Source organism: Trachurus trachurus, assembly GCF_905171665.1.
Source record: "Trachurus trachurus genome assembly, chromosome: 3".
In the NCBI taxonomy this organism is placed as follows: Eukaryota; Metazoa; Chordata; class Actinopteri; order Carangiformes; family Carangidae; genus Trachurus; species Trachurus trachurus.
Window position 1 is genome coordinate 13075075 of NC_139893.1, and position 27253 is coordinate 13102327.

Consider the following 27253-nt stretch of genomic DNA (forward strand, 5'->3'; position numbering starts at 1 on the left):
AATAGATTGTGAGTTTATATTACGTGAGTGAATGTCAAATCCTTGTTCCTGCAAACTTTTGCCAAGTTATTTCACTTTCATGGCCAAAGATGGTAAAGATAAAGTCGGTGGCATCACAAAGGACAGAGCAAAACTACAAAATAGAGCAAATAATAAAATGAACTCATGCATGTCTTCCAATGCGACTCTACCAGGGGACTGCGTGTGTGTAGCCCTGCTATCGTGGGATTCGTCTCCTGCCCAATTCTGCGATGGTACGGTAACAATAACAGACAAATTGGAGATAAGGGAAAAAGCTTTGTCCAGGCTAAAAAAGTATCCATGGGAAGTCACTGAGGACTTTGTCTTCATAACATCAGTGACAGCTTTGTCCTCCGCGGTATGTCGAGGGACCACAAAAAATGCTGCAGTGAGATCAGAGAGAGGAGGAGAAGCTGTGGGTGGACGCCAAATAGAACACTCCTACTCTAAAGTGGGACAGTCTGTTGGCAGCATGGAGTCTGTATGTGTGTTTGTGTGTAAGCGTGCATTACAATTGTTTCTGTTACCGAGTTATAAAATGTTTGCATTGCACACTTCTTCTTCTTCGCATCCAGAGAGTGTGGGAGGATTTTTTTTTTCCATGTGTGTCTATTTGTGTTATTAAATTCACACAGTTGATGTGAGCTGGCGTATGTGTGTCTCTCTCAGTGTGAGTGGGAGTAAGAGTGTATGTGCCACACTGAGTTTAATTAGCCTGTGGTGCTAGTGGGGCTGTGGTCAGACAGAGCTGTGGAGTGGTGAATGGGAGCAGGTGGCCTCTGCTACTTGGGGGAGTCAGAGTCCAGCATGCCCACCACTCCCCCTCCCTCCCCCTCCTGCCCCCCTCCTCCTGCTTTTACCTGCCCGCACAGCCCTGGCCTTGACTGATGAGGACAGAGGGCTTACCTGCATGCCTCTCTGAGCCCGAGGAAACCTGGAGGATTGTACTCTCTAATCGCCAACATGCTGCCTTTTGCCTGCCCGGTCCATTCACCCCACAACAGGAGGGGAGTGGGGGGGCAAGGCCTTTAGAAGAGGGGATTCTCTGTCCTTTAAAGCAAGTCAAACTGGGAAAACAGGTCTTCGGTGAATTGCACGGGGCTCTGGAGGAGGACCAGGTCAAGAGCTGATAGTAATATTATGGCTCAGAGAAAGAGCATGGGATAGAAAGACACAGGGCAGTGAGTGCCAGGTGGCAGCAGTGGCATGTCCCTGCCACCTGTCCTGGGGAATATGAACCCTTCTCATTCCTCCTGCTCTCCCAGTGTGGGATGACACTGGCTCCCTGTCTGCCTGGTTGGCTTGTTGGCCGTCAGCCTGTCCATCTCTCCGTCTGGCTGTCTGTCAGCATCACTACTAGTCAGTTAGTCAGTCAGTCTCTATGCTCGTCAGCTTGTCTGTTAGCCCATTAGTCATGCCTCTGGCTGCTACCTGCTAAAACAGCTTGCTATCACCACCTGTATTAATCATCTCCTCTCTACTTTAATGTTAACCACAACCCATCCATTTCTATCTATTTCTCTGCCTCTTCTCATTATCATCTTGGTTTATTGCCATCTTCTTTGCTACCTCCCTTACTTGTCGTGCGCATCCATCTGTCCTTCTGTCATCCCTATTCCTTCACTCCTTCCCTAACTGCCATTCCTTTTCCTTTCTTCTTCACCCCTCTGGCCTCAATTCAGCCAAGCCAAGCACACTAACAAGCTTTGGTTATGCACAAGCTATCATGGCAACCAGTCATTTCAATTACAGCAAACGCACACACACACTCACACACAGCCAGTCGCACGTTCAGACACGCGCACGAACACAGACACACAAACATGCACATGTTTGTGCAACAGAAAACAATACCCCCAGCAAAACACAGAGATACAAGAGCTTGTTTCATTCACTGCCAGCTACATTCAACTTCAAACAGGTCCTCCTCATGCTTAATATGCACAGTCTCCACTCTGCAGTCTCTTAAAAAGGAAATGACTCTTACAAAACACTGTCACTGGATTCAAAAACATCTATGAAGACATAGGGGTTGTGCTGGAGGTGACATTTCCTGACACCTAGCGTGGCAACAGGAAGCTGTTAGGAGGAGCACTGCTAGCACAGCCTAGAGCCTCGACTCCTCTGGTGTATGGAGTACAAAGTGATGTTTGAAAATACACAAAGACACAGGAGAATGCGCGCACGCAAGTATGAACGCTCATAAACAATCACTCATAGGCATACATATCCACACTCGAACACACATACACGCACAGAGGACAGCAGAAACTCCTCCTGCCAGCCCTGCACCATCTGTCTCTCTGTCTGTGCTTCACAGCCGTGCCCAAACAGGGCCCCAGCAGAGTCGGTGTGAAATTAGCTGCCTTTGTGGGGCTTTGTCTGCTTGTGCATGTCTGTTTGGGTGTACCAGCACACTTGGTTTAGATGCGTATTTTAGAACATATTTGCTGTCAGTCTGTCAAGAGGTAACCCACGCGGGAGTGCTAATGTTCGTGTGTGTGTGTTTTGAGCACGCCAGCGAGGTGGAGGGGCCGAGAAAGTCGACCGTATCTGATCTAATAGCCGTTTCCCCCTGACCTCTGACTGGCCACACCAACCTTATCTGCTCACACTCCACCTACACCAGCCTGCAAGTGAGGTGTGTGTGCGTGTGTTTACATACTATTGTCTGGTCAGTCGGTCCCTGGAAGCCTATCTGGCCCCCAGTCGGCCATATCTAGCTCCCAGGGTGCTCTTTGATATCCACTCAGCACTCTGACCTTTCATGACCTTTGACTTGACCTTGTAACCTCAGGCTTTTGAAAGCTAGATCCTCCTCCTCCTCTCTGCCCTCTAATACGTGATAAATCATGTCTGCTCTGACACCAATCTGGATGTGCAGTGCACACACACATACACACACACAGGCATACACACACACCTACACACCCCAATTATCCCACTGCCACATCATCACCCCACACCCCTCACATTAATGAGTCCAGAGGTTAAAGGTTGTTGACATTCCTCTCACGGTCCTATTTGAGCACTACTGCATGGGCCACACACATACATGCACATATCCACACACAGTAACCATAACAAAATAGGGGCTTGCTTACTCACACTACTCTGTGGTAAGGTAAAAAGCATTAGATGTGCTCCGACAGGGCCACACACAGTAAAACGGTTGAATCAAACACAAAGTAAACATGTAAAAGAATATTTCGCTCCACAGACAAAAGAACCAATAAAGTATATTCAGAGTTACAGAGTTGAAAAGGTCCTAAGGCTGATTCAGTGTGTGGTCTCAAGCTTGTACAGGGGCTGTCTGGGCTGTTGCTAGCCAGACTGATGAAGAACGTTGCTGCCTTGTGACAGATAATCATTGTATTCTTCTCTGCTGCAGAGTCTTGGCTAGGAGACAAACCGTCTGGCAAACAGACAGCTTTACGGCGCAGAGCTCAATCAAACTGTCTCCCTACCCAACGGTAAACACACACACACACACAGACACACACACAAACACCCGTGCAAGTAAACCTCACACATATGCACACACACATAGAGATGAAGCAAGCCTAGAGCCAGTAGAGCCTAACCTAGATTGATAACGCCAAACAAATCAGTCTGTCGATTCCCTCGACTGCTTACAGGAACATAGCTTTATCAACAGTGACACTTTGATTGTTGCATACTTTACTTACCTAATTAATTTAGAAGTGCTCTAATTCAAATGCCATTAACATTGTACATTGGTTGATTTCAGCCATTATTCCTGCATAGATGAGCAGGAAAGTCAGCAGTGATGACAAAAGGAAGGAACCCTCTGCTCCACTGTGCTAAGCGCCCTCCTCTGGACGGATGAGGCAACACAACCATTTCTCTGCTCCACTGCTGTGTGTCTAAGCAATTGGGTGCTAGTGAAGGAATTGGCAACAGTCAAAGTCAAAACTGATAGGCTCTGCTGCCCTTCTAAGACACCAAATCCTGTCCCTAAGGAGAGGCGGGCTCCTCACTAACAACACAAAAGAGGAATAATGCAGGGAAAAAGGCTGAGCCAGTATATATATAGTATAGCGTAGTGTGTGTGTGTGTGTGTGTGTGTGTGTGTGTGTGTGTGTGTGTGTGTGTGTGTGTGTGTGTGTGTGTGTGTGTGTGTGTGTGTGTGTGCGCGTGCATGTGTGTTTGCGTGCAGTGATGTGAGGACAGCCCAGCTTCTTTGCTTCCCAGAGAGAAACTGAATGAGGAAGTGGGGAAAAACAGACTCTGTATTCAGATAACGCTGTGTGTGTGTGTCTCTGGTGTGTCTGTGTGTGTTTGTGTGTGTGTCCAAGCATATGTGTGCCCTATATCTTTTCCCCCTCTGATGGCTGACACTCACCGCAACCTCTGGACCCTGCAACAATTGTCCCTTTGAGGCCCAGGGGCCCATCCGGAGGTGGGGGGTATGGCGGGGGTCACGGCAGTCAGGTCCTGAGCTGAGTTAACAGGATTAGAGAAGCCAGGGCTGGAGGTGGGAGGTGGGAGGAGTCCCCCCCCCCCAGTCTCTATCTCTTGGGGATCAGAAATGACACTGCCTCAGCAGATGCCTTAGAGCTGCAGATGACGCAATGCAGATTCAAAAGGTGAGTGAGAGCGCAACAGCAGATCTACCAACTGTAGACAGTGCCACCTTGAATCCTCAGAACAGCAGTGAAAATCTTGAAAGTGAAAGAAAAGCACAGACTTAATTCACTTTTCTTCTGTCAAGGCCTCCTCAAAGACGATACTTCCCTTAACTTAAACTGCTCCCAGCGGCTGATAGTGCCTCTTTGGGAAAAAAAAAGAGAGAAAATACGCCCTTGTATGAAAAGTACAGCAAATATCTTGTCATTTATGTATCTCTTGGGTCACAAATGGTTAAATGTGATTAAGACTTGCATGGAGGATGACTCTGATGCGTTCGATGAGCTGAAACCAAATCAAACCACTTCAGACCAGTTTACATGTGGCTCTAATGACAGTTGGCTAAATCACACTGGGTTAATGAATTTAGGGAGTCTCTAATCAAATCTGTGTGATCTGGCAACAAGACTGACATCCGTGTGTGTGTGTGTGTGTGTGTGTGTGTGTGTGTGTGTGTGTGTGTGTGTGTGTGTGTGTGTGTGTGTGTGTGTGTGTGTGTGTGTGTGTGTGTGTGTGTGTGTGTGTGTGTGTGTGTGTGTGTGTGTGTGTGTGTGTGTGTGTGATTATGGATTTGAGTGTGTATTGATAACAAGAGGAAATAAATCCATATGGAGCCAGGCGAGGCAGGGAAATTCGTCTACATGCTTCTGATGCAGAATGAAATAGGGTGTCAGGGTTTTACCAAAATGTAATAATAAGCATGAAGACATCAAAGTGAGGGAGGAAAAAGGGAGAAAGATGGAGAGAGGGGGAGAGGGGGAGAGAAATGAGAGGACTTGTATGCATGTGTATGAGGGGGCATGCATGCATTCATGATTGCACATCTGGCTGCCCAAAGAGTGAGGTTCCACAGTGACCCTATTTAGCTCTCCATAATATACTCACACTCTCATTACCACCCAGTTTGTGTGTGTGTGTGCGTGCACGTGCGTGTGTGTGTGTGCATGTGTTATTTTAGCTGCTTCTCCCATTATGCTGTGTTTAAACATGAGAGAGCTCTTTGAGACAAGAGAGAGCTGCATGAGGGGATCAAACAACCACACATACACAAACACAGTCAAGTACGCACACGCACACACACACACACACACACACACACAGACAAAGACACATGCTTTAGCGTGCTTATGCATACACAACCCCACATGCAGACACACACACAGACACTCACTTACAGAGAGAGAGACAAAAATTCCCCCCCTCCATTGCTCTGATTAATAAAGGTCAATTAGCAATTATAATTTCCATATTTAATCAGTCCCCTGTGGTGTTGCTCTGTGGCCTGAGCTTTGACAACTGGCTCTCTCCCCCTCCCTCTGCCTCTCCTCTCTCCCTCTCTCTCCCTGCTTCTCTCTCTCTCTCTCTCTCTCTCTCTCTCTCCTCTCTCTCTGTCTGCTGCTCTCACTCTCCCTCCTTTGCTTTATGTCACGCTCCTCTGCTCTTCCCATCTCCTACGTCATTAACATCTGAGCATCCCTCCTTTCTCCACCTCCTCGAGCCCCTCCCTTCTTACCATGTCATCCCTCTATCCTCCCCTCCCCCCTCTCTCTTCCTCTCTCTCTCTCTCTCTCTCTCTCTCTCTTGCTCTCTCTCTCTGATGAATGCCTCCCCTCATTAATCTTGATGTTTTTCCTCTTGCTGTGTTCTTCCACAGGCCTTCAAACCTCTTGCTAATTGCAATTAATCACCGAAGGAAACAGATGCTGGGAACAAAGGCAACCTAGCTGGCCAGGAGTCTGTACATGTGTATATGTGTGTGTGTGTGGGTTATCGGCGTGCATGTGTGCTTCCTTCCACATATGTGCACAACAAGGTGGGGGTTTGATGAAGCTGTCAGTCAGAGCGCCACACAAAAGTTGGGTGCCTGCAGGGTTGACATTACATATTACATGTGTGCTTTAATGTGGGTGATGTTTGTATGTCGTACTGTATGTGCCTGACCCTGTCACAGCGCGCTGTAGCATCTGTCTAACCCCACAGTGTGGTGATGACAATGAGAGCTCATAAAAAAAGATAACAACATGACTAAGTGGACGACACGGTTGGTGAAGAGGGAGAGAAAAAAAAGAGCAGCAGCTTCTTACTTTAACAAGTCTGCTTACAGCTGCTCTGTCTGTGGTCCGTCCTTTATCGTACCTGTGTGACACTTACCTGTCGTTTCTGAGGGAGGACCAGTGCAAAATTTCCGACAACAGTATTATTAAGAAAACAAACACCGGGAAAATTATCATTCAACATGTTCCTTCCATCTCTTTCTAATGTTTACTTGAACATGGTGATTACTGAGCTCCGGGCGGTGTTATTTTATTCCACCTGCAGAGAATAATCACAGTCTCTTTCTTTCCTTCCTACCATCCTTTTTCCTGTCTCTCATCCTCCCTCCCTCCCTCTTTCCCTTCTCCCTCCATCCCTCCTTTAGTTTGTTTGTCATCACTGCTGGGCCTTCTGTTTTGAGAAACCACATAACAGCTCAGCAACAACACACACTATGTTTCAGGAGAATAAAGCACACACACACACACACACACACACACACACACACACAAGCACACACAAAGACAGTTTCCATAACTGTTCGGCTGAATCACAGAGAGGAGAGTGCGTGTGTGTGTGTGTATCGGGCTGTGTATGTGTGTGTGTAATGTAAGGTGGTATTATCCATCACAGCTATCTGTATCACTTATCAGCCACAAGGAGGCAGAGAAAGAAGGCTCTTGGAAAACAGACACTCCAAACAAAATGGAGAAGAAATGAAAAGAAGCCACAAATCACATATTCCACTGGGTTCACTCATGCAATAATGCACATTCATGCATGCACATACACACACACACACACCTGAGAAGAGAATGGACACAGTATACTCAAACCAGATGTGAGTATTGAAAAACCCATCAAATAATCAGTGGGAGGTGATAAAAACCACAAGATGTGAAGCTCTGCTATGTTTTAACACAAGTCTGTTCTACTCCAAATCCACTCCAGATCACAGCAGAGTGTCCCGCACAATAGACTCCAGCTCCACCACAGATAACAGACTACAGCATCACTAGGAGAGGATCATTCTAAGTAGCTTGAGCCTCTGCATATGGGGCATCAGTGGGACAACAATGAAATCAAGCTAATCTGATATGTTCTCTGGGATTAACACAAAATGGTGACCCCTACATGACCCTGTCCATGCACCATCAGCCTGCAACTGCAAGATCTGAAAGATAGCAGGGCTAAAGAGGGTGTAGTGGAAAGGTGGGGAGTGTAGTACCGTATAGCAGCTCATAAATTGCTAAGATGTGAAGGAGGTGCCATGTTAATGCTCCGGGAGGTGTGGGTCTTCCCCATGTGTCCTCACTCTCTCTCTCCGTGCAGCCGCGCTCTTTTCTGTCCCTCACATTGTAACAATAAAACACAGATTCTCTCCTCAGAGGAAGATGATGAATTTTATATAGAAAATAATATGCACACACACACACACACACACACACACACACACACACACACACACACACACACACACACACACACACACACACACACACACACACACACACACACACACACACACACACACACACACACACACACACACACACAGCTGAATAATGAGGAATAGAAACGGTCTATGTATGCATTTCCTCTTGATGTATACATGAGTGTCAATGAGTCACTGATAATGACAGCACAGTATACACAGCTAGGCCCTGCACCTCTGTTCTGCTGCAGCTTCATCTGTCACTGCTGCTGTCACACTTCAAAGCCCAAAGCATATTGAGCTGTTTTTCATTTCTAGTAAAAGCAGAGTGGGAGGAGATCTTTACTGAAAGCCTGGAGGAAGCTCTATTAAGTCTCAACTGTTCTTTACCTGACAATCCTTTAACATCAAGAAATGACAAAGCCTTCTTCCCAAAACACAACACCCTCCCCACACCCTCAACACACACACACACACACACACACACACACACACACACACACACACAGTCCCCTGACAATTCCTTCCCAGCAGGCTCCACTCAGCCTTTATTCATTTTTTATATATCACCTCCTGTGAGTCTATTGCTTGGCACGCAGCAATCGCTGCACTTAACCCATTATGCTAGGTAACGCTCCCCAGAACGGTCGCTCCCTCCCCGGGATAAATTATTAACTTCCTCCTCATCCCGCCATTTATCACTGAGCCCCATCGAGCAGAACGGGAGAGCCATTGCTCATATCCATGGCAACAAGGGCCCATTTGTGCAGCAGTTGGATGCTGCTGATCATGAGCAGAGAAATGAGGAAGAGGAGGAAGAAAGAAGACAAATAATACCTGCTTTAATCAAGCTCTCTATTGTTAGCATCCGATGCTGCTCTTCTCTTTACACATCTTCCACCACCACTGTTATTTTTTTTTTTTTACAACCTCTATGTGCCACCCGGCTCCTCTCGCCTTATTCACGCCACCCAGCCCTTTTGCTCAAGACTGAGATGGCAGCGGTATGGGTAATTAGATCAGAGCTTTTCTCTTGTCTCCATGGAGATGAATCATACAGTCAGGGTGACAGTCTGAGCTTTAGCGCTACGCGGTAACCTAATCAGAACGTTTGAACCTCAGCCAGAGCGGCAACATAACCTAATAATACCAACATGAACCTGCAGTGACCTGCATCCCAGTGCACAGCAGTGCACACAGACAGGGGTGACAAGCAGGCCTGGTTAAACACACCGGGTCACATCCCTGGATGTGCTTGTGTGCGTGTCAGTGTGTATGTGTGTGCATACTGTATGTGCGTGAGCGAGTGTCTGAGCTTGAGAGATGGGCCTCACAGGTGTCCTAATTCATGAGCAATCGCAGCTCATGAATAATTAAATGCAAAATGCAAATGTGTTCCTTTGATCATTTACATTCATGTCTAACAGCATTAATTAATCAAACAAACCTTTTCTTTATCCCCAGTAGAATAGAAAAAAACAAAAAAACTGAAAAACACTAGCAGTCAGAGCACACACACACACACACACACAGAGAGAGAGACACACAACTAGACAAGTATAAAAAAGAAAATCCCACACAGTAAACAAGTTTACTAATCACACCATTTAGCCACATCTGAAGAAACAAAATTTTGTGTACTGAGCCAGTTAGCATGACTCAACCTTGGACCAACCACATGGTGAAGGTGACTTAGTATCTCTTCATGTGAGATTACTCTAATCTCCTCTAGTAGCTACACCCAATGAATACTAATAGAGTTTGCACAAAAAAAAAAAAAAAACACAGAGTGATGTAAGCATAAGCTCTGTGGTGAACGATGACCAGGTGTGTTTGTGTGATAGTACGAACCCTGTGTTGTTGCTGCGTCTCTCTAGCGAGGACAGGTCGTACTGAAGCCGCTGCTGCAACATGCACACAATATACATACTGTAGACACAGGCACACACAAACTAACAGGAAATGACTTACTCACACACATAAGCATAAGACACAATTCAAAGAGAATCAGGCTTTGGTTCTCCTGTTAGTGCGAGACAGATGGTTGCTAATGGCTCTGATGGATAGCACAATCACACATGCAGACACAAATACACACTGAAAAGACACACAAATCGCAGCAGCCTGATCAGGATTTCACAGGCTTTACGATAGACTCGCTCTGAGAGATGGACCTTATAAACAGCCACTCTTCAGCTGACCTCTTGTTTATAGCAACAGTATCACACACAGAGGGAAAACTCATAAAGACGGAAACAGATCTGCTTCCTCCGCCTCCCTATCTCTCCACATCTCTGTCCCCCCCTCTCTTGTCTCATGATTAGCGGTCTCTCCTCCTTTGCCTAACCTGCAGCCTTGCCAAACCTGCTCCTCTCTTTTTCCCCTAATAAGTGCGGTTGCATGCACTGCACACTTGTCGAGGCCTAATTCCACACAAACACGGACTCCAATACATACACCGCTGAACTCTTTTAACTCCCTGCCAGCTCCACTCCCCTCCTGTCACACCTTTCTGTCATCAATTTCTCCTCAGTAACAGAGAGAGGTACGCCTGACTTATGGAGGACATCAATATCTCTGTCATAAAGGTGAGGAGGGAGGGGCGCACATCTTGGGCTTCCTTTAGGACACCTCGTAAAGCTAAATGATAGTTGAAGGGGACCAGAGACGGAGGGGAAGGCGGGGAAAGAGTGACGGAGGGAGGAAAAGCGACTGCCGGTTGTTAACGTGATGGCAGGGGGCTGTAAATAACCACGATACAGATGTACGGCATGTGTGTGGCGTTTGCGTGTGAGGTATGTCTGTGTGTCGACGGTAGCATTAACAAGGTTAAAAAGGACTGTGTGATCACCTGCTGAGTGTGTGTATTTGGTGATTTATGATGGGGCATTGTCGCCAATGTGTATTATCCACCGGCTGATCCCACCAGGGGATTTATGCTAACTGCCAGTGTCCGAAGCGTCTCTAACGCTGGGCTGTAAATAGCTGTCCATCTCCACTGACATTGCCAAACTGTCCATAAACCTGTCACCCAGGACAGTTTCAGTCACACAGGACTGGAACAGGCTGAGCCGCTATTAAACTATCAGTTTACACTGAGACGGGAGGAGTAAATGTGAAGCGTGTATGTGGTGGAGTGTGTGTGTGTGTGTGTGTGTCATGCTGAAAGAGTGTGGTGCGAGGGCGGGCCATTGTGTGCATCTAAATATTCATGATGCAGTGAAAGCGGACAGGTTGACACCAGTTGAGATTTCCTGCGGTTATTGTAAACAGATATATTGCACTCTGGTTAGGCCTTTGACATGCACACATGGAGCCGTATACAGACACATTTGCTGACACACATACACACACGGAGAGGTGCTTCAGAATGTGGTCAATGAGTCAGTGTTGAACTGAAGAGAGGATCAATAGAGCTGAGAGTGTTTGTGCACCTCTTGCCCCCCTCCTCCCACATCTTCTATGCCTTTTTTGAGATCTATCTCTTTCTTGCTCTTCATCTCTCCTTCTTCCATATATATAAAAAAAAAAAAAAAAACCTCCACACATCAGAACTGCAGCCTTTACGACAGGGCAAGAAAATCTCACAAAAGACGAGAGCACATATCCGATAGATCCCTCTGCAAGTGTGATATCGGTCGACTCGTCGGAGCTGTATGCATGTGTCTGGACGTGTCCCAGAGGCTGTGTTCATTCTGCTGCGGGAGATCTATGTCTGGTGACTCCAACTCACTGGCACCCCACCAGCAATAGCCTGGATGTGATAGGCAGATGAAAAGAGAACAAGGCAGTGACAGAACGACAAGCAGAGGAGAGGCAGTGAGAACATGTAAAGGACAAAATGCTTTCTTCCCTGGTTGGGAGCATCTCATTTTTTCTCATTAGGGGAACTCATCTGAGCTCAGAGGATAAAAGGAGGACTGATAGCCAGCATTTCTCTCTCACTCCATCTCTCCTCTCCCTCTTTTTCTCCCACTGTGCACATGCCACCTAATTAATTACACCCTACCATCGCATTGCTACAACAACCACTGCCGGCTAATTAACAGTACGCCTCAATCATGACCCCACTTCAAGGGTTCTGGATGTGTTTGTGTGTGTGAGAGAGATAGAGAGCTGGAGGAGGAGGATGAAGAGTATATGTGTGATGTGCTGTGGGGAGAAAGAAAAAAAAGCAGCAGGAGAGAGGAAGACAGAAGAGGAGGTGGGGCAGAGTGATTGAAAGAAACAAATGGGTGAAATGCATGCAGCTAACAAGAAGAAGTGGTACAAAACTGCAAAGGTAAGAAGGAATGTAGAAGTGAGGAGATGAGCTCTTTGATCTGACAGACAGATGCTGAAGAGAAGACAGGAAAAAGGAGGCCAGGAGATGGATGAAGCACCTCCTCTCCACGCCCAGCTGGACTCTATCAGCCAGGCTGGAGCCAGAGAAACTGGTGGGGAGTCCCGACTATGGGGTGTCTCACCCTGGACACATCACTCCCAATCCTCCTTGAGTCTGCCTGAGCCTGGCCAGACCTCAGTGCTGCTGCAGCCTGCTACACCAGGCTCCACGGCTCCTACTGCCCCAAACACACTCATGCTGATCATATCAGGAAGAAAAATGGAGGGAGGCTGAGCCCAGGAAAACACACATGGGCTGTACAAGCTGGAAACCACGTACACCACATGGAACATCCTCATGGTTGAATTGAGAGCGAGGGAAATGAAGGGAGAGGGATGGAGAGGGAGGGAGCTATAATTTGTTTAGTGTATGTGATTGAATTAGTGTCAGGGTCATATTATTCTTCACCCACGTCACACACACGGAGAACTCAAGCCCAGTGGGGCAATCACAGCATTAATAGTGCTTGACTGGGCCTACTCTCTCTCTCTCTCTCTCTCTCTCTCTCTCTCTCTCTCTCTCTCTCTCTCCTCTCACACACACACACACACACACACACACACACACACACACACACACACACACACACACACACACAGACAGACACACACATACATACATATACACATTTCCTGTGTATCTGCTAAACAGTTTATGTAGAGAGAAAATGAGGTGGAAAACCGAAGAGGGAGACCACAGAGGAAGTAAAAATTTACGAGGATGGGAAAATATAGATGAATGAAGATGCATTAATGAGATAAAACTGTTGCAGTTTAACAATGGTCAGAGATTTTAACTAATTAGTGAGCTAAATGCTAAGCACTAAATCAATATCGTTAAAGTCTTTACAGAGAAACAAGTAACTACTGTACTGTACCACTGTAAATACATTGAGAAATGTACATATAAAAATGCACGTGAATTAACATATCTTGCATCTAGTTCTGCAACCGCAAAATAAGCCTGTGCTGCCCTTGGCACAAGATAAAACCCACATATTTCATCTTGCTAAATAAAAAGGCCTGGCTGTGAAATAATTTTTGCTGGGGGTGACCGTGACTACCAGGAGAAAGAAATAATAAGGTCAGGGAAGTGAAAAGAAGTAATTTGAAGATGTATTCCTGTGAGGTAATTGGAAATTGTTAATTATATGTAGTCATTGATCACAAGGGATTTTAAACAGCTTCGAAGAAAGGCAGGACAGGATAAGTCAATATGAATTACTAGTAAAAACAACACTCACAAACCAAGGTGGGTGAAGGAACAGGACAGAAAAGAGGTGAAGGTGTTCCTAAACGCTCATTTTCATGCTGGTGGTGCTCAGTCACACAGAAGTAAATACATCTATGGGCTGACCAAGCTGTCACAATACACATTCAAATATAACCCCTTCAACATTTGCTGTGATCCATTTTTAAAATCATATATTATTATGACATATTAAGGTATAATCATGAGACAAGTGTTCACATTTCCTTCCTCTCTTGTGATGTCATAACAATGCCATGATTGGGAAAAGCTGACATTTAGATACTGCCATAAGAGCAACATAAATGGAAATCGTAGCAGAAAAAGGGACGAGGGACAGAAAGAAAGAGTGAGAGTGAAACAGAGTGTACTAGTAATGGGCCAACAGCAGAGTAGAGAGGCCATGTTCACTGTCAGCCATTAACATGGCCAGGACTAAATTATTCACTGCACTCTGTCACCTTACACAAGCCTGGGCTAACTCAGACTAAAGAGGGCCGCGCGTGTGTGTATGTGTGTGCATGTATGCGTGAGTGTGCATGTGAATGAACAGTGGCTTGTAGAGAAGGATTCCTTTAAAGACGGGGCTCAGTGTTGCCATCCTGTGGCTAGAACAAGTAAGATACTGTGTACAAGCCATTTCTATTGCTCTCAGACACACACACACACACGCACACACACACAGACTGGAATACGAATATGTCTTTAAATAAGTCTGAAAAACCTGCATGCAAAAAGGGTACAAGCTCTAACCTTTAGATGGCCTTAATGTGCGGTAGCAAGCACAGACCTACATAAACATTCAAGCACATAAACTGTGCAAACATAAAACGACAAGGAGGAGGAACAGAGAACTGTTTTGTGTAGAGGAAGTTGATTTCCATGCAGCCTGCTGGTTTACTATGGAACTGGAGAGGCTGGTTAGCAGGAGCAGCTGGGCAAACAATACAACCTCACCTGGAGTCATTTACATGGATTGTGTGTGCATGTGCGTAATCGTGTGTGTATGTATGAGTGTGTGTGTGTGGTTGTTATGTTGAGAGGGGTGTCTCCTGTTGCTGCTCTTCTTCATCATGTTCCTGAAAGTGCCGTTGGCAAGGAAACCAGAGGGGGAGAGAGAGAGAGAGAGAGAGACAGAGAGAGAGAGAGAGGCATAAGAGATAAGTCAAGGAGCACGGTTTCGGGTAAGAGCAACACGAAATAGGGAAGAAAAGGGAGACGGATGAGAGGAAAAATAAAAGCAGGGGATCTCGGAAAAGAATGGCACAGGGCGTTTGGCAAGGATGGGATGGGTGTGTATGTGTTGGAGGTGGGGGGGGCAGCAGTTAACAGAGGGGAGGCAAAGAGCATGTGACAGTGTGACCCATGCCTCCCACTGACAAGCTTTATTACAGTCCCACCTGCAGCGAGACAGCAAAAAGCACTTAGCCTCAGCCAAGTCGCCTGACAGTGGAGGACAGTCAGAGAGGGAGAGAAGGAGAGAGAAAATGAAGGATCGAAGAGCACAAAGAAAGGAGGAAGAGAGGGTGGTGGTGGAGACAAGGTGGATGATCGACGTCATGGGGTAGCAGAAAGGTATGAAGAGGAATGGAGATGCAGTATAAACAAAGGGAAAGAGAGAAAGACGAGAAAAAGAACAGATATTGATCAAATTTAGCTGTTCAAGCATCTACACTTTTTCTTAACTTAACATCATGGTGCCGCATTGCTGTAAGGTTGTCTTATTTTGTCCATCTCTTGGCAAATCAAACACACACAACACAGCTTGCAGCCAGCTCAGTGAGCAGACAGCGAGGCTTAATCCTCCTTGAACACCTGTTTCCTGGTGAATGTAAGGTCAGAGGTCAGGGCCTGGAGGTCTCTCACAAAGTGGTCATCTTTTTGAGGGCTGCTGCTGAAACATGTCTGTAACCTGACCTCTCTGCTCTACACTGACTCCTGACCTCATATCAGGTGGCCTCATAGTCCTCAACATGGCTGCTCCCACATACACAAAAGGATTTCCTTTGCTCCCTGCAGCACATAGTACTATACAATGCATAGTACTAATGCATACTTACAGTATATATACGTATGTGGGTGCGGGTGTATGTTCGTCTGTGCACATTCATCCTAAGAGCACACACTCTCAGATGCTATTTGCTGTCATCATTTTGTGCAATTCTCTCAATCCATGAGAAGGAAATAATTAAGGATGAAATGAAGAGAGGTTTATTACTTCCTGAACGGCGACAGCTCGCATCTATTAGCGCTCCAGCCTGCTGATGTATCTGCTGATGAGCTATAGCCAAGTAATGACGTGCTCCGCTGGCTGTGAATCTATAGGTCTCTCCCCAAGTCTACTCTTTCTGGCTTCCAGGCTCTGGATGGAAAACCACAGTCACTAAATCAAACCCATCCGGAGAGAAGACGAGAGCGAGAGCGAGAGAGTAAGAGAGGGGGAGAGAGAGGCAGAAAAAGAATATGAAGGGGAGGGGGCTTACGGCCTGTTTCTCAGCCTTTTGGGGAGAGGAATGTGTTGGAAAGGGTACAAATCAACCAGGAGTGACTGCACAATAAGGTCAGTGTGACCAGAGGAGAATCATGACTCAAATGCTAGACACGCACAAACACACACGCACACAAACAAACACATTAAACACACAAATGCAAACACAGTGAGTGATTGAGTCAGGGCATAACCCCATGCCCACCCTGTGAGCGGCTAATAACCGTGGCACGGTGCCAAACCCACTGTCTCCTGACTGATTTCCCCATGCCCGCCAGGACTGGCGCCACACTGCAGAACAGAGCTCTGTTTCTCAAAAATCCTGTGATCATTACATTACTGAATTACTCAAATAGATGGATGAAAAAAACAGCCACGCACGCATGCAGGCTATCCGGCTCGTTTGCCCCCTGAAGAAAAGATGTAGCGGAACAGACAATGGGAACACTGTGGATTAATATTTTGTTTGTTGAGACTGCTTCCCCTCACTTAACACGCACTCAAACACACCTCAACGCCCACTCTGCTGGGCTGGAAAAAGAGGGCAGTGAGGTGGCACTCTGCCAAGCGTGGTGCTGCCAAGGGACTCGGTATACCCTGGTCTCCAGTGGCATTTTAATCACACACACATACACACACACACACACACACACACTTCCATCTGCTGTGCTTCATGGGAGCAGTGGCAAGCTTGTCACTGTCTTTCGAAGTTAGCCCACCCTCCTGCCCTCCCTACTGAGGGCGACAAAAGAAAAGAAGAAAAGAGAGGGAGCAGAGGAGGGGGAGCAAGCAGTGGCATTCCTCTCCATCCCTCCTCTGTCACCCTCCAATCTCCCTCTCTCTCTTTCTGTGTGTTCACAACACAACCCCCCCCCCCCTTTGCCTCTCCATTCAGTGTCCTTGTCCTTCTTTCACCATACCTTTCCTCCCCACCTCAGCACACTGCTCCTGTCATCCTTCAGCTGTATTCTTCCGGGCACTGCTCCTCTCACCTCACCACCTGCTGACCTGTTCTCAGGGATGGGCACCTATAATCACCCTCTCTTGGACAAACAGTTCCTCATTTAATGTGTGTGTATGTGCAGAATATGTGCTATCCATACATGGCCCCTTATGGATTGAACCCGACTGCTGTGTTCTACATGCAAGACTCTTAATGCAAAATGTTAACCACAACGGCAAAAGCAACAGCTCAGACATTGATCCTCCTCCCGGGCAAATGAGAGTTGCCAGATATTGGGAATTACCCCCCCTCTGTGCCCCAACCAGCACCCACACCCCCATCTTCAATGGTGCTCTATGCTCCCACGGTGGGTAATTGTAATTGTATTGAACTGGCCAGCAGCCAAGCGCACAAGACTGCCAAGCCTGCCAAGTCCAGCTGTGCCGTTGCAATCAAAACACACTCACAGCTTTTCTCAAGACAATCACATCAGCAGCATGTGTAATTCAGTGACCAAAAAAAAAAAAAAAAAACATAGCAAAGACATACACAGAGGCACACACAAACATAAACATACATGTCTGTAAACATACTTGGTTAGTATGACAGGATTGAGAACAGAGGACTGAAACAATAGAGGGGGGGGGGGCAGAACAAATGTTGAGAAAAGGCTGAATTCACAGTGATAGATGCTGTGGTAGTGCAGGCAAAGAAGAGCGTAATGCTAAAAATTTCCTTACCATACATTCTGCCCCTCATATTAGACGTGTCTCTCTGCTTGGTCCTTCACCACTAATAGTGATGTATTGACCATGTGGTTGTTTTGAGTCTGACAAGTGATGTATGACAAGCTTTTGGTGCATGTCTTCATGGGTCAACCCAGATGTTGCATCGTCTCCCTTATAATCTAATTCCTGTCTGATGGAGGATTGCGATGAGAAGGGATATGTTTGGGCATTTTAAATGAATGGAAATTGGATGTATGTCTGTTTTTTTTAAAACATTTCTGATCTGGGTGTATTTTAAAATGTCTATCTCTGACATACTTCTCACAAATGCGAATATCTCTTTAACCAAATGGTGCAATGTGAAAGTGCACATCCTTCCTCTCTCATACACCTCTGGTCAAAGCAAACATTCAAAATAGAGCTGCAACCATTAAAGCATTAAATATTCACACATGCACAATTAAAAACCAGCAGAGAGGAGACTGCTGTGGACAGCAGGACTGCGTAACTGCAACTGTCTCAACCTATCAGCCTGTCCCTATAGCCTCACTGGAGCCGTTACATAGGGACCCGTTTAATGATTTAAACACAGCAGTCTTGAGATCATGACTGATTGTGAACCTCTCTACTCCATTTTGTGTGAACACCACAAGCGTGTCTTGTGTCACGTTTCTAGCCTGAGCGGAAGAAATGGGCCGTGTCATGTCAGTGTGAGCCACAGCGCAACACACATGATGGAGAGCACTTAAATAACTCATGAAACCTTGTTCTCAACCCACACTAGACCACTGGGAGGACCGTTCAGTCTTCTTCATGTACGTGTGTATCTGTGGGTGTATGGTGGCCGACTTTGTCACGACTGTTTAACCAAGTGCCTTTAAGTGTGTTGTGGTTGAGCTAGTGTGCCTGTGGTGTGTGTGAACGCGTGTATGTGTGTGTGTGTGTGTGTGTGCAGCACGCGCGTGTGTGTGTGCATCCGTGTGTGCGTGCAAGCGAAGTGTTGGGTGGGTTCATTTGGAAAGAGAGCTTGAGATGAGTTTCTGTAAATGACAGGGGGGCCCTCACGGCTAAACAGAAATAGCCTCAGAGAAAAAGAAGCCTGTGCGGGAAAGAGCTGAGAGCAGGAGCGACAGATAGAGCAGCGAGGAGACAGAGAGAGAGAGACAGAAAAAGTGAACAAAAGGATGAAAAGTTAAGACAATTAAAAATACAAAACTCCTGTGTGGTGTGAATATTTGTGTAAAAAAAAAAAAAAAAGCCAAAGAGAGAGGGAATAGACGCCCAGTGAAAAGGCAGTCCAGCTACGCTGATAAGAGGAGACAGCAGCACTTTCCACATAAACGCACTGAGCTCCAAAACCCACTGTAGTGATGGACTCCCTCGGGGCATGCTCACTCACACACACATACAGTATACACACACACACACACACACACACACACACACACACACACACAGTATACACACACACACACACACTTTTTTTTTCTGTCCCTGCCTGCTTCATCATGACATCTTCTACCTCATCGCTCAGTTTCACTTTGTCACTTCCACCCTTTCCTTTATCAGCATCCATATATACAACATATACTGGAATAGCATAGCATAGCATAGCATAGCATAGCATAGCAAGATAGATAGATAGATAGATAGATAGATAGATAGATAGATAGATAGATAGATAGATAGATAGATAGATAGATAGATAGATAGATAGATAGATAGATAGATAGATAGATAGATAGATAAGTGAGACGTGTTCAAGCATGTGCATCTGTGTATATGTTGTGTGCACAGGTTTGGTTTGCTGGTTTCTTTGTTTGATAATGAATAGCAGTTGTTATCAAACAATACAGTCAAAGCAGGGTGAAGAGGTCAAATCCTCTGCACATTTGCAAAACAAACTGCAGGGAAATTATTCTCATCTGCTCTGCCCTCATACAAGTTGTACAGGTTGACGGTTGCAGTGCCACAAAAAAAGAGTTGATCTAGTTTCACGTCAGAGGGCGACAGGTATTGTAGGTAGTTATATACTGATCAAATAAAATGGGGACATGGGAGAGCGGTAGTTACAAGAGGAAGATGTGTTAGGAGACATGATAGAACAAGTCCGAAAAGAAAAACTCAAAAGGAATTTAGCCACTCTTCAGTCTCAGTGATTAAACTGCCTCCGACCTCATCATAGTCACTGCAGGGGTGTCACTGCTTCCTGTGCTGCTGCACAGCAGAGTCAGGAGAACACCTCTCACAGGAGGAAGGAAGCAGAGATAAGATGGCCGCTAAGTGAAGCCATATATTCTGGGGCTATGGTTCATTCTTGCTCCTACTAAACCAAAGCCTCTATTACTGTACATTCTCTCTTGGAGGTGTCACAGCACAGAGAGACAATATCAAGAAATGCTATATAAAACCGTGAATTACGCTACAAAAGGTTGGAGAACAGGGATTTATTTTTGCTTGGATGTGTGTTAAGTGAAATGCAGAAACCACAAAGAGAAAAACAAAACACAGAAAATTACAACAACAACATTATAGACTGTTCTCTGGCCTCTGGGAGAGCAATACTCACTGGGAAGTGGACGGTCAGCTTGGTCAGACTTCTCTGGCTCTGAGGTCACTGAGCGAGATAGAGTGCGGTCTCCTGCAGGTTGTGAGGGCCCTGACCCCGAGTCCACCTCCTTACTGGGTCCAGCCGCAGCCTCAGTCACAACACCGGCCTGAAAAACAGAAAACATAATGAACATCCTTAGTGGTTAATGTGGAAGGAACAGAGGAAGAATCTCTGCAAAATAAGTGCATCTTTTTGTAGGAGAGAAGTGGAGTCCATTAATTAACCTCTGAATCAATGAGTAACTTCAATACAAATCACAGAGATTAATTACCAACAACCAACATACAGATTCCCTTAAAACTACTCTTGAAAATGTTACCAACTCTCGTGACCAATGTTCAACCATTATTGCAGCTACAACCTCCAATATTTGCATCATAACCAAATCTAAACAATAAAAATAGACCAGATATTGTAAATATAGCAATTAACTGCTGATCTAACTCCGTCATTGTTGCAGCCATTTTTAGCTGCTGTCACCGTGCTCAGATTTCTGCTATAAAAAGACAACAACTAAAGGGGATGCAGCGCTGGGTGAAGCTGTGTCCCTTCCCTGAAGTGACAGAGCCAGAAAACAGACAGACAGACAGAATCAAAGACGGAGAGAAACAGAGAGAGAGAGACTTTTCCTGACAGCCCAAGTCTGCTTGGATGTACTTTACTGCGCTCCCCTCCACAGCTGAATAGAGGAAAAGAGGGATGAGGCTTCAGGAGAGAAACAAGCTGACCATGAAAAGAAGAGGGAGAAGCAGAGGGTGGCTGTCAGCGAGGAGAGAGAGAGAGAGAGAGAGAGAGAGAGAGAGAGAGAGAGAGAGAGAGAGAGAGAGAGAGAGAGAGAGAGAGAGCAGTGGAGGAGAGTTTAAAAGAGGCTGTGATGGCTCCCTCCATTGACGAGTAGCAGAGAGACAGGCAGGGGAGGTGCAGCGCATCTTAAGACAAAAAGGCACCCTGGGCTTATGAAATATACATAGCTCTCAGCTGGAGACAGAGACACAGAGCGACAGAGCAGGAGGGCCCTGAAGACTGACGAGACTCTACTACCCCTCCTAAACACACACTGCTAAAAATAAAACACACAGACACATTCCTAATGACTTCTCATGAGGAGCCAGGGGGAAGTAGTTAGTGCTTTTTTTTTTACGTTCCTGTGTGTGCCTGTGCTTACATTCACACGCACGCACATTGGTGAGCATCAAGGTGCATCACTGCTTCTTGTTACAGTTACAGACTGAGTGGGAAAAACCACAATAGTAACAATGACACAAAAACCGACAAGTATTTTGGCTGTTGGCCTATATGTAAATGCACCTGCTGGTCTGAGGGATTTTTTTTTCTTTTTGTGGTTGGAGGTTTATTTCAACTGCCTCTTCTCTGACCTGCCCACCTGCCCTCTCTTCTAGACCCAACAGCTGCTTCTGCCACAGCAGCAGTTAAAAACCATTTAAACAGACCTCACTTAACAATAACATCACTCTTTGTTCGAACTAACGATTCACCTCTCCCACACTCTCCTGAAGTATTAGGATTCTCATGCGAGTGCATGCGTGCGTGACTGGGTTTGTCCGCCTATTTGCTTTGCTTATCTTATCATCCTCGTCAGGTGTGTTTATGCTTCCCCTAACATTTCAGGTGTAAATAAAAAAAAGAGCATCTAAATAGTCATGTCTGAGCCTGGAGATTACATCTACTCTAGAAAACAAACCTGCTTACATGTTGTCTAACCTTTTCCATCTACTGCTTTTTTCTTCCAGCCGCCTTGCTGACTATCCTCCTCTGTCTTTTGAACGGTATTGTAGTATTGAACTCTCCCCAAAGTACATGCAATTCTGAAAAGAGAAGGTGACTAAAAAGGAAACAGTGTCTGGGTCAAGGCCGCAAACATTTGTAATTTAATTACTGCGATATTGTTGCTTCTCTCATCCTCTAAAGCAGATGGCAGAGAGTAACACTTGACATATTGGTCTTAAAGAACAAGCTGGAAGCCAAGATTTGATGGCACAAATGTAGCTGTTGCCATCATTGCTCTCAAATGACTCATTTTGCCCATATAATTGGGAAGAGCCGTGATTACTTAAAGCATGTTATTGCTCAATGGAGTATTATTGTGGGTGCAAACATTAGGTAGTAGTCTACAGCTGAGGACGAAAGCAATCAACTTGTCAATCTTTGTGAATGTTTAATTAGATTGCAATGCACAAATTAATATACTACAATAATACAGCTACTAGAAATTATGTTTATACAATTTAACTTCAACAGCAAATTTGTTAATACTATAATAACTGCCTGAAATGATTCCAGATGCAGCATGTGTTGCTCTGTTTCTGATGGATAAAGTGCTTACATTTATTACCATGTTACACTAATATAGTAACATGCTAACATTTGCCCGCAGACTTTGTTAAGGACCTTGAAATTTGACAAGATTTTGTTCCTGTATCTGTAAAAATTAAAATATAAACCTGCTAGAGGTGCTACGAGTAAATGTCAGGGGATAATCAAAGTGAGGATGTTCATCCTCTGGGAACAATTAATAATTTCTTGTCAATCTATGCAATATTTCAGCTTCAAAGTGGTGGACCAACAAACCAGCTACTGAATGGGCAAAGAATGGCAAAAATAAGAAAATGTGTTCCTTTGTGATTCCACAGAAGGTTAGATAAAACTATGAAATAACTGTGTTACTGCTTTTCGTTCATGTGCACACCCATGTTGATATATGCCCTGTGAATGGAACAGCAATGGACCGGGGACATGTAAAATGGAGTATAAGAGTCAGGAGGTGAAATGAGAAAGATCTACAGAGGTAGTACTAATTGAGGTTAATTCCACAGTTCAGCATCATCATCTCTAATCGGTAAGGAGGTAGATGGTAATGGATGATGCCGCAGGACACGGAGCAAGAGCCTGTCAGCCAAAATCACGCAGCAGTGCCGAGTACTGGATGCCCTCAAAGGATCAGAAGACATTAGCAGCTCGGTGCAGATCATGATAGGAAGCTGCAGATAAAGCGAGAGGCTGGAGGGGCCTGCAGGCTGGCACGGGGAAAAGTGTGAGTGCTCATGTGGGTTTAGAGAGAGAGAGAGGCAGAGAGAGAGAGAGAGAGACTTGTCAGTCAAGACAGTCACAACCACTCTAGTCATCTGCCTGTCTCAACCCACATCTCACCTGTCAACCTCTTAAAGCACTGCTGACATCCTCTTGTGCGCACACACACATGCACACACACCCTGCTCTGGGGCTTAGTGTAACTTCCTAGTGGTGACACACAGTGAGTGATGAGGGGATACGCATGCACATCACCCACAAACACAAGCACCCTCAAACAATTACTCTCTCTCTCTCTCTGTCTCTCTCTCACACACTCATTGTGACCTAACCCAGGCCTCTTCAGGGACAAGCTCTTTCATCACAGCCGTGCCCGTCGATACTTGAGCCCTGCACAACATCTGCACACACCTACCAGATTCATTAAGGAGGGGGACGGAGTCAAAAGCAAAAGGACACATCAATAAACAGAGGAGGTGGCCACACATGTGTGTGCGCGCACGTGTCACCGGGGGGCAGGGCCATCCATAAACACTGCTGACAGTCTAGACAGGAAATACACTTGAGGATGTCGATAAGTTAGTCAGTGGGGGTGAAGAGAGATCAATAGGAACATCGGATGATGTCAGTGGCTGCAGATGAGATCACCTGAGGAAACTAAGGATCTTCATATGAAGAGTTACTGTAAGATACTGCATTTACTGTATTATCACAGCGTGCTCCATATAAGGATGAGAATAAGACCAGACACCAGGAAATTATAATTTCATATAAAAATCCTTGAAATACCCCTCCACAAACCAGCTTAAAAGTCGAGTAAGACTGAGTACAGAGTTTTAAAGGACCTTCAAGCAAAGAATTATGTAATTATTCTTCGATATCCTCTGGTACCAATCCTTCAGTATGCTGGCATTACAAGTTGAGTCACTATTGTGTTACATCATTTTGTGAGGAGAGTTGCACAGCAGATGTTCATTCATGTGAAAATGCCATGGATTATAACTCGAACATTGTTGTGAGTAAATACCTCCAGAAGCATACTGTGATTCTACCTTCAGATTTTGGGGGAAAATGAGGGAGATGAAACTGATTTCACCCACAGGATGTGACTGCCCTATATCACATTGCCTCTCTTGGCATGGTTTTGAGTGCGGGTGCCTGTGTGTGTGCGCACACCCGCGCTGATGTGTGTTTGTGCGTGTCCTCGGCTCGACTGACATTTCCTCAAACGTGGTTGACATTTCCAGGGGATTTGAAGATTTGATCCCTTCTGTGTTTGAAGAGTTGTGTGCTGCCCTCCTCACAACAGTGCAGGGAACGCTGCAGCGGAGCCGGCAGCGTGCCCTGCCTTCGGGGCCCTTACTCCACAGCATTTTGTAGCAGCCCGTTCTCACTCACCCATGGTGTGATCAGGAGAAGACCTGCACTATACATTGCTTGCCTTTTAGAGATGACTGGTTCACTGCTTGGTCTTTTACTTAGTCTTGCTGTTTTCCCCTGAGCTGTGGGGTGTTTCTGCTTCTCTCAACTGAGGCAGAAAAGCTATCACCAAAAGATATGAGAGAAGAAAGTAGATAGAGATGGTGTGGGAGGGAGCGAGAGGGAGAGAAACCAAGAAAGTGTGAGAGAGAGAGGGAGGGAGAGATCTGTTTCTCCTGCTACAGGCTGGTTAGTGGAGCGAACTGACACAGACTGACATCTCTCTTCCACGGAGGCCGAGTTAAAAAGAGCCTTGCTACTCTTTGTCTCTCTCTCTCTCTCTCTCTCTCTCTCTCTCTCTCTCTCTAACATCCACTCCTCTTACTCTTTCAGCTGTCCTGACCTCCCTCTCTCCTCCTCTCTCTGCTCACCCTGCGGCTCCCATGTCTTGCTTTTTCTGCCTGGATGAAATCTGCAGCAGTCCTGTCCAAGCCTGGGGCTCAAATTACACCCCACCACCCCGTGCTGGCCACACATCCACAATCAAACACACAGACACACACACACAAATGTACACACATGCAAGCCCATATAGTAGCCACGAGGAGGCCCAGGGCCCAAACACAGGTCAGGTTTGGGTCAGTCAAGGGCAGAAGGACCGAAGCAAGCCTCACACTGTGGCTGATGTGAGGGCAACTGGAGAGACACAACAAAACAATACACACAAAAAGACGAACACACAGAGATACGTCATGCATGCACCAACTATCCCATCAGCCATCATTAAATTGTAATAGACTTCATACTGTACTAATGTTTACTGAGAAAGAGAGTTTGTCCTTTCTTATTTGATTATCTGCATGACTGAAGGGGTAAAATATGCTCAGACAGATACTGCATATACTTGCACAGCTGGAATACCAACCCCACAGCTACAAAATTTAAAATATTATCAGAATTCATCTTATTAAATATTGCTCAACCTGTCTTCGCCTCCAAAGGAAGACTTGCAATTACAGTACAATGCAGCTGGCCATCTCTTATAGCCAAATACATCAAGTACAACGCTGGAACTATTGCTGGACGAGACCTTGGAGCAAGCCACAATTTGCTTCAGTGTCTTGTTAAAGAAATAACTCAGCAAACATTATAATTGCTAATGAGATGCAGCCTGAATCAGCAGTACAAATTAGGTCGAACCACACCTGCTCAGTGCGCACACAAGCTAAAGCAAACTCCCCCGCAGTACAGGATACTGGCAGTCAGCGGATCAGCCAAAGTGGGTGCTGATCTGACCTCAGTGCTCACTATCATCCTGTCCTTCAAATGCCAGTGATCTCGCGGTTGTAAAACATGTGCATCCTGCTAGAGAACAGAGCTCAAAGGGAGGGAAGCACAACATTTGATGTATTGCAGCACATATTTTGCCACTCCCTGGGCCTGTTTGTCCCCAGAAACAGGATGCATTGGTACATGAGCCTCAGTAACTATGTGATACTTTACTGGTCCCTGTAGGGCACATTTTCTTCCCCTGTCATAGCAGCAAGAGCAGAGAGGGATTCACATGTACAACTTCTACAATACCAGTGTATATATACGCCTGAAACTGTGCAGTGTCTTTTACACCTGTCTGTTTTATCCCTTGTCGGTTTATCTTGAAAATTCAGAGTCAAGGTTAACAGAGAACTATTTCTGAGTTGTCTGAATCGAGACTTGGGCTTCAAACCTAAGAGAGAAGACGCTGGATGGATGTCAGTAAATCAAGAAGAATGGCACCACAGTGTGTCCTTGGGCTAAGTTTCCAAATACATAAATGCACTCAATCTTACTCAGGCTCAGACACAATGCTTTATATACAATAAGTAAGTGCAGACAGGTAATCACTTAAATACGCAAAGACACACACACACACACACACACGTGCACACATAGAACTGGTGACGACTGCGAGGCTGCGCTGTTCTCCCAGGTCAGTTGGGAACTCTAAAAGGAAGAGGGTAAGTGCTATCGATTGGCTTCTTCCTGCTTGGCCCAGCTGTCAGAGCAAAAACAAGCTGACCGTTTGACCGTCTACTTTCCAGTGAAGCAAACAACTACATGTGTGCACACTCACTTCAGACACACATGCACACACAAATAAAAAAAGGCTTGCCTTCTACAGTATTTCCTCAAGGAATTGGGATACACCTGAGGCCGTCCATTATCAAGTGCTTTCTTGTGCGTGAGAAAAGGAGGTTAGGAGCC

General features: G+C 45.8%; 1 protein-coding gene across 1 annotated transcript in view; it reads right to left on the minus strand.

Annotated features, from left to right (window-relative positions):
• gse1b (Gse1 coiled-coil protein b) overlaps positions 1 to 27253 on the minus strand; it is a 165534-nt gene that overhangs the window by 96437 nt on the left and 41844 nt on the right. Inside the window, exon 2 of the mRNA XM_083969359.1 lies at positions 20501 to 20648. Within this exon, the coding sequence (XP_083825485.1) occupies positions 20501 to 20648 (148 nt within the window). The remainder of the gene's footprint in view (positions 1 to 20500; positions 20649 to 27253) is intronic.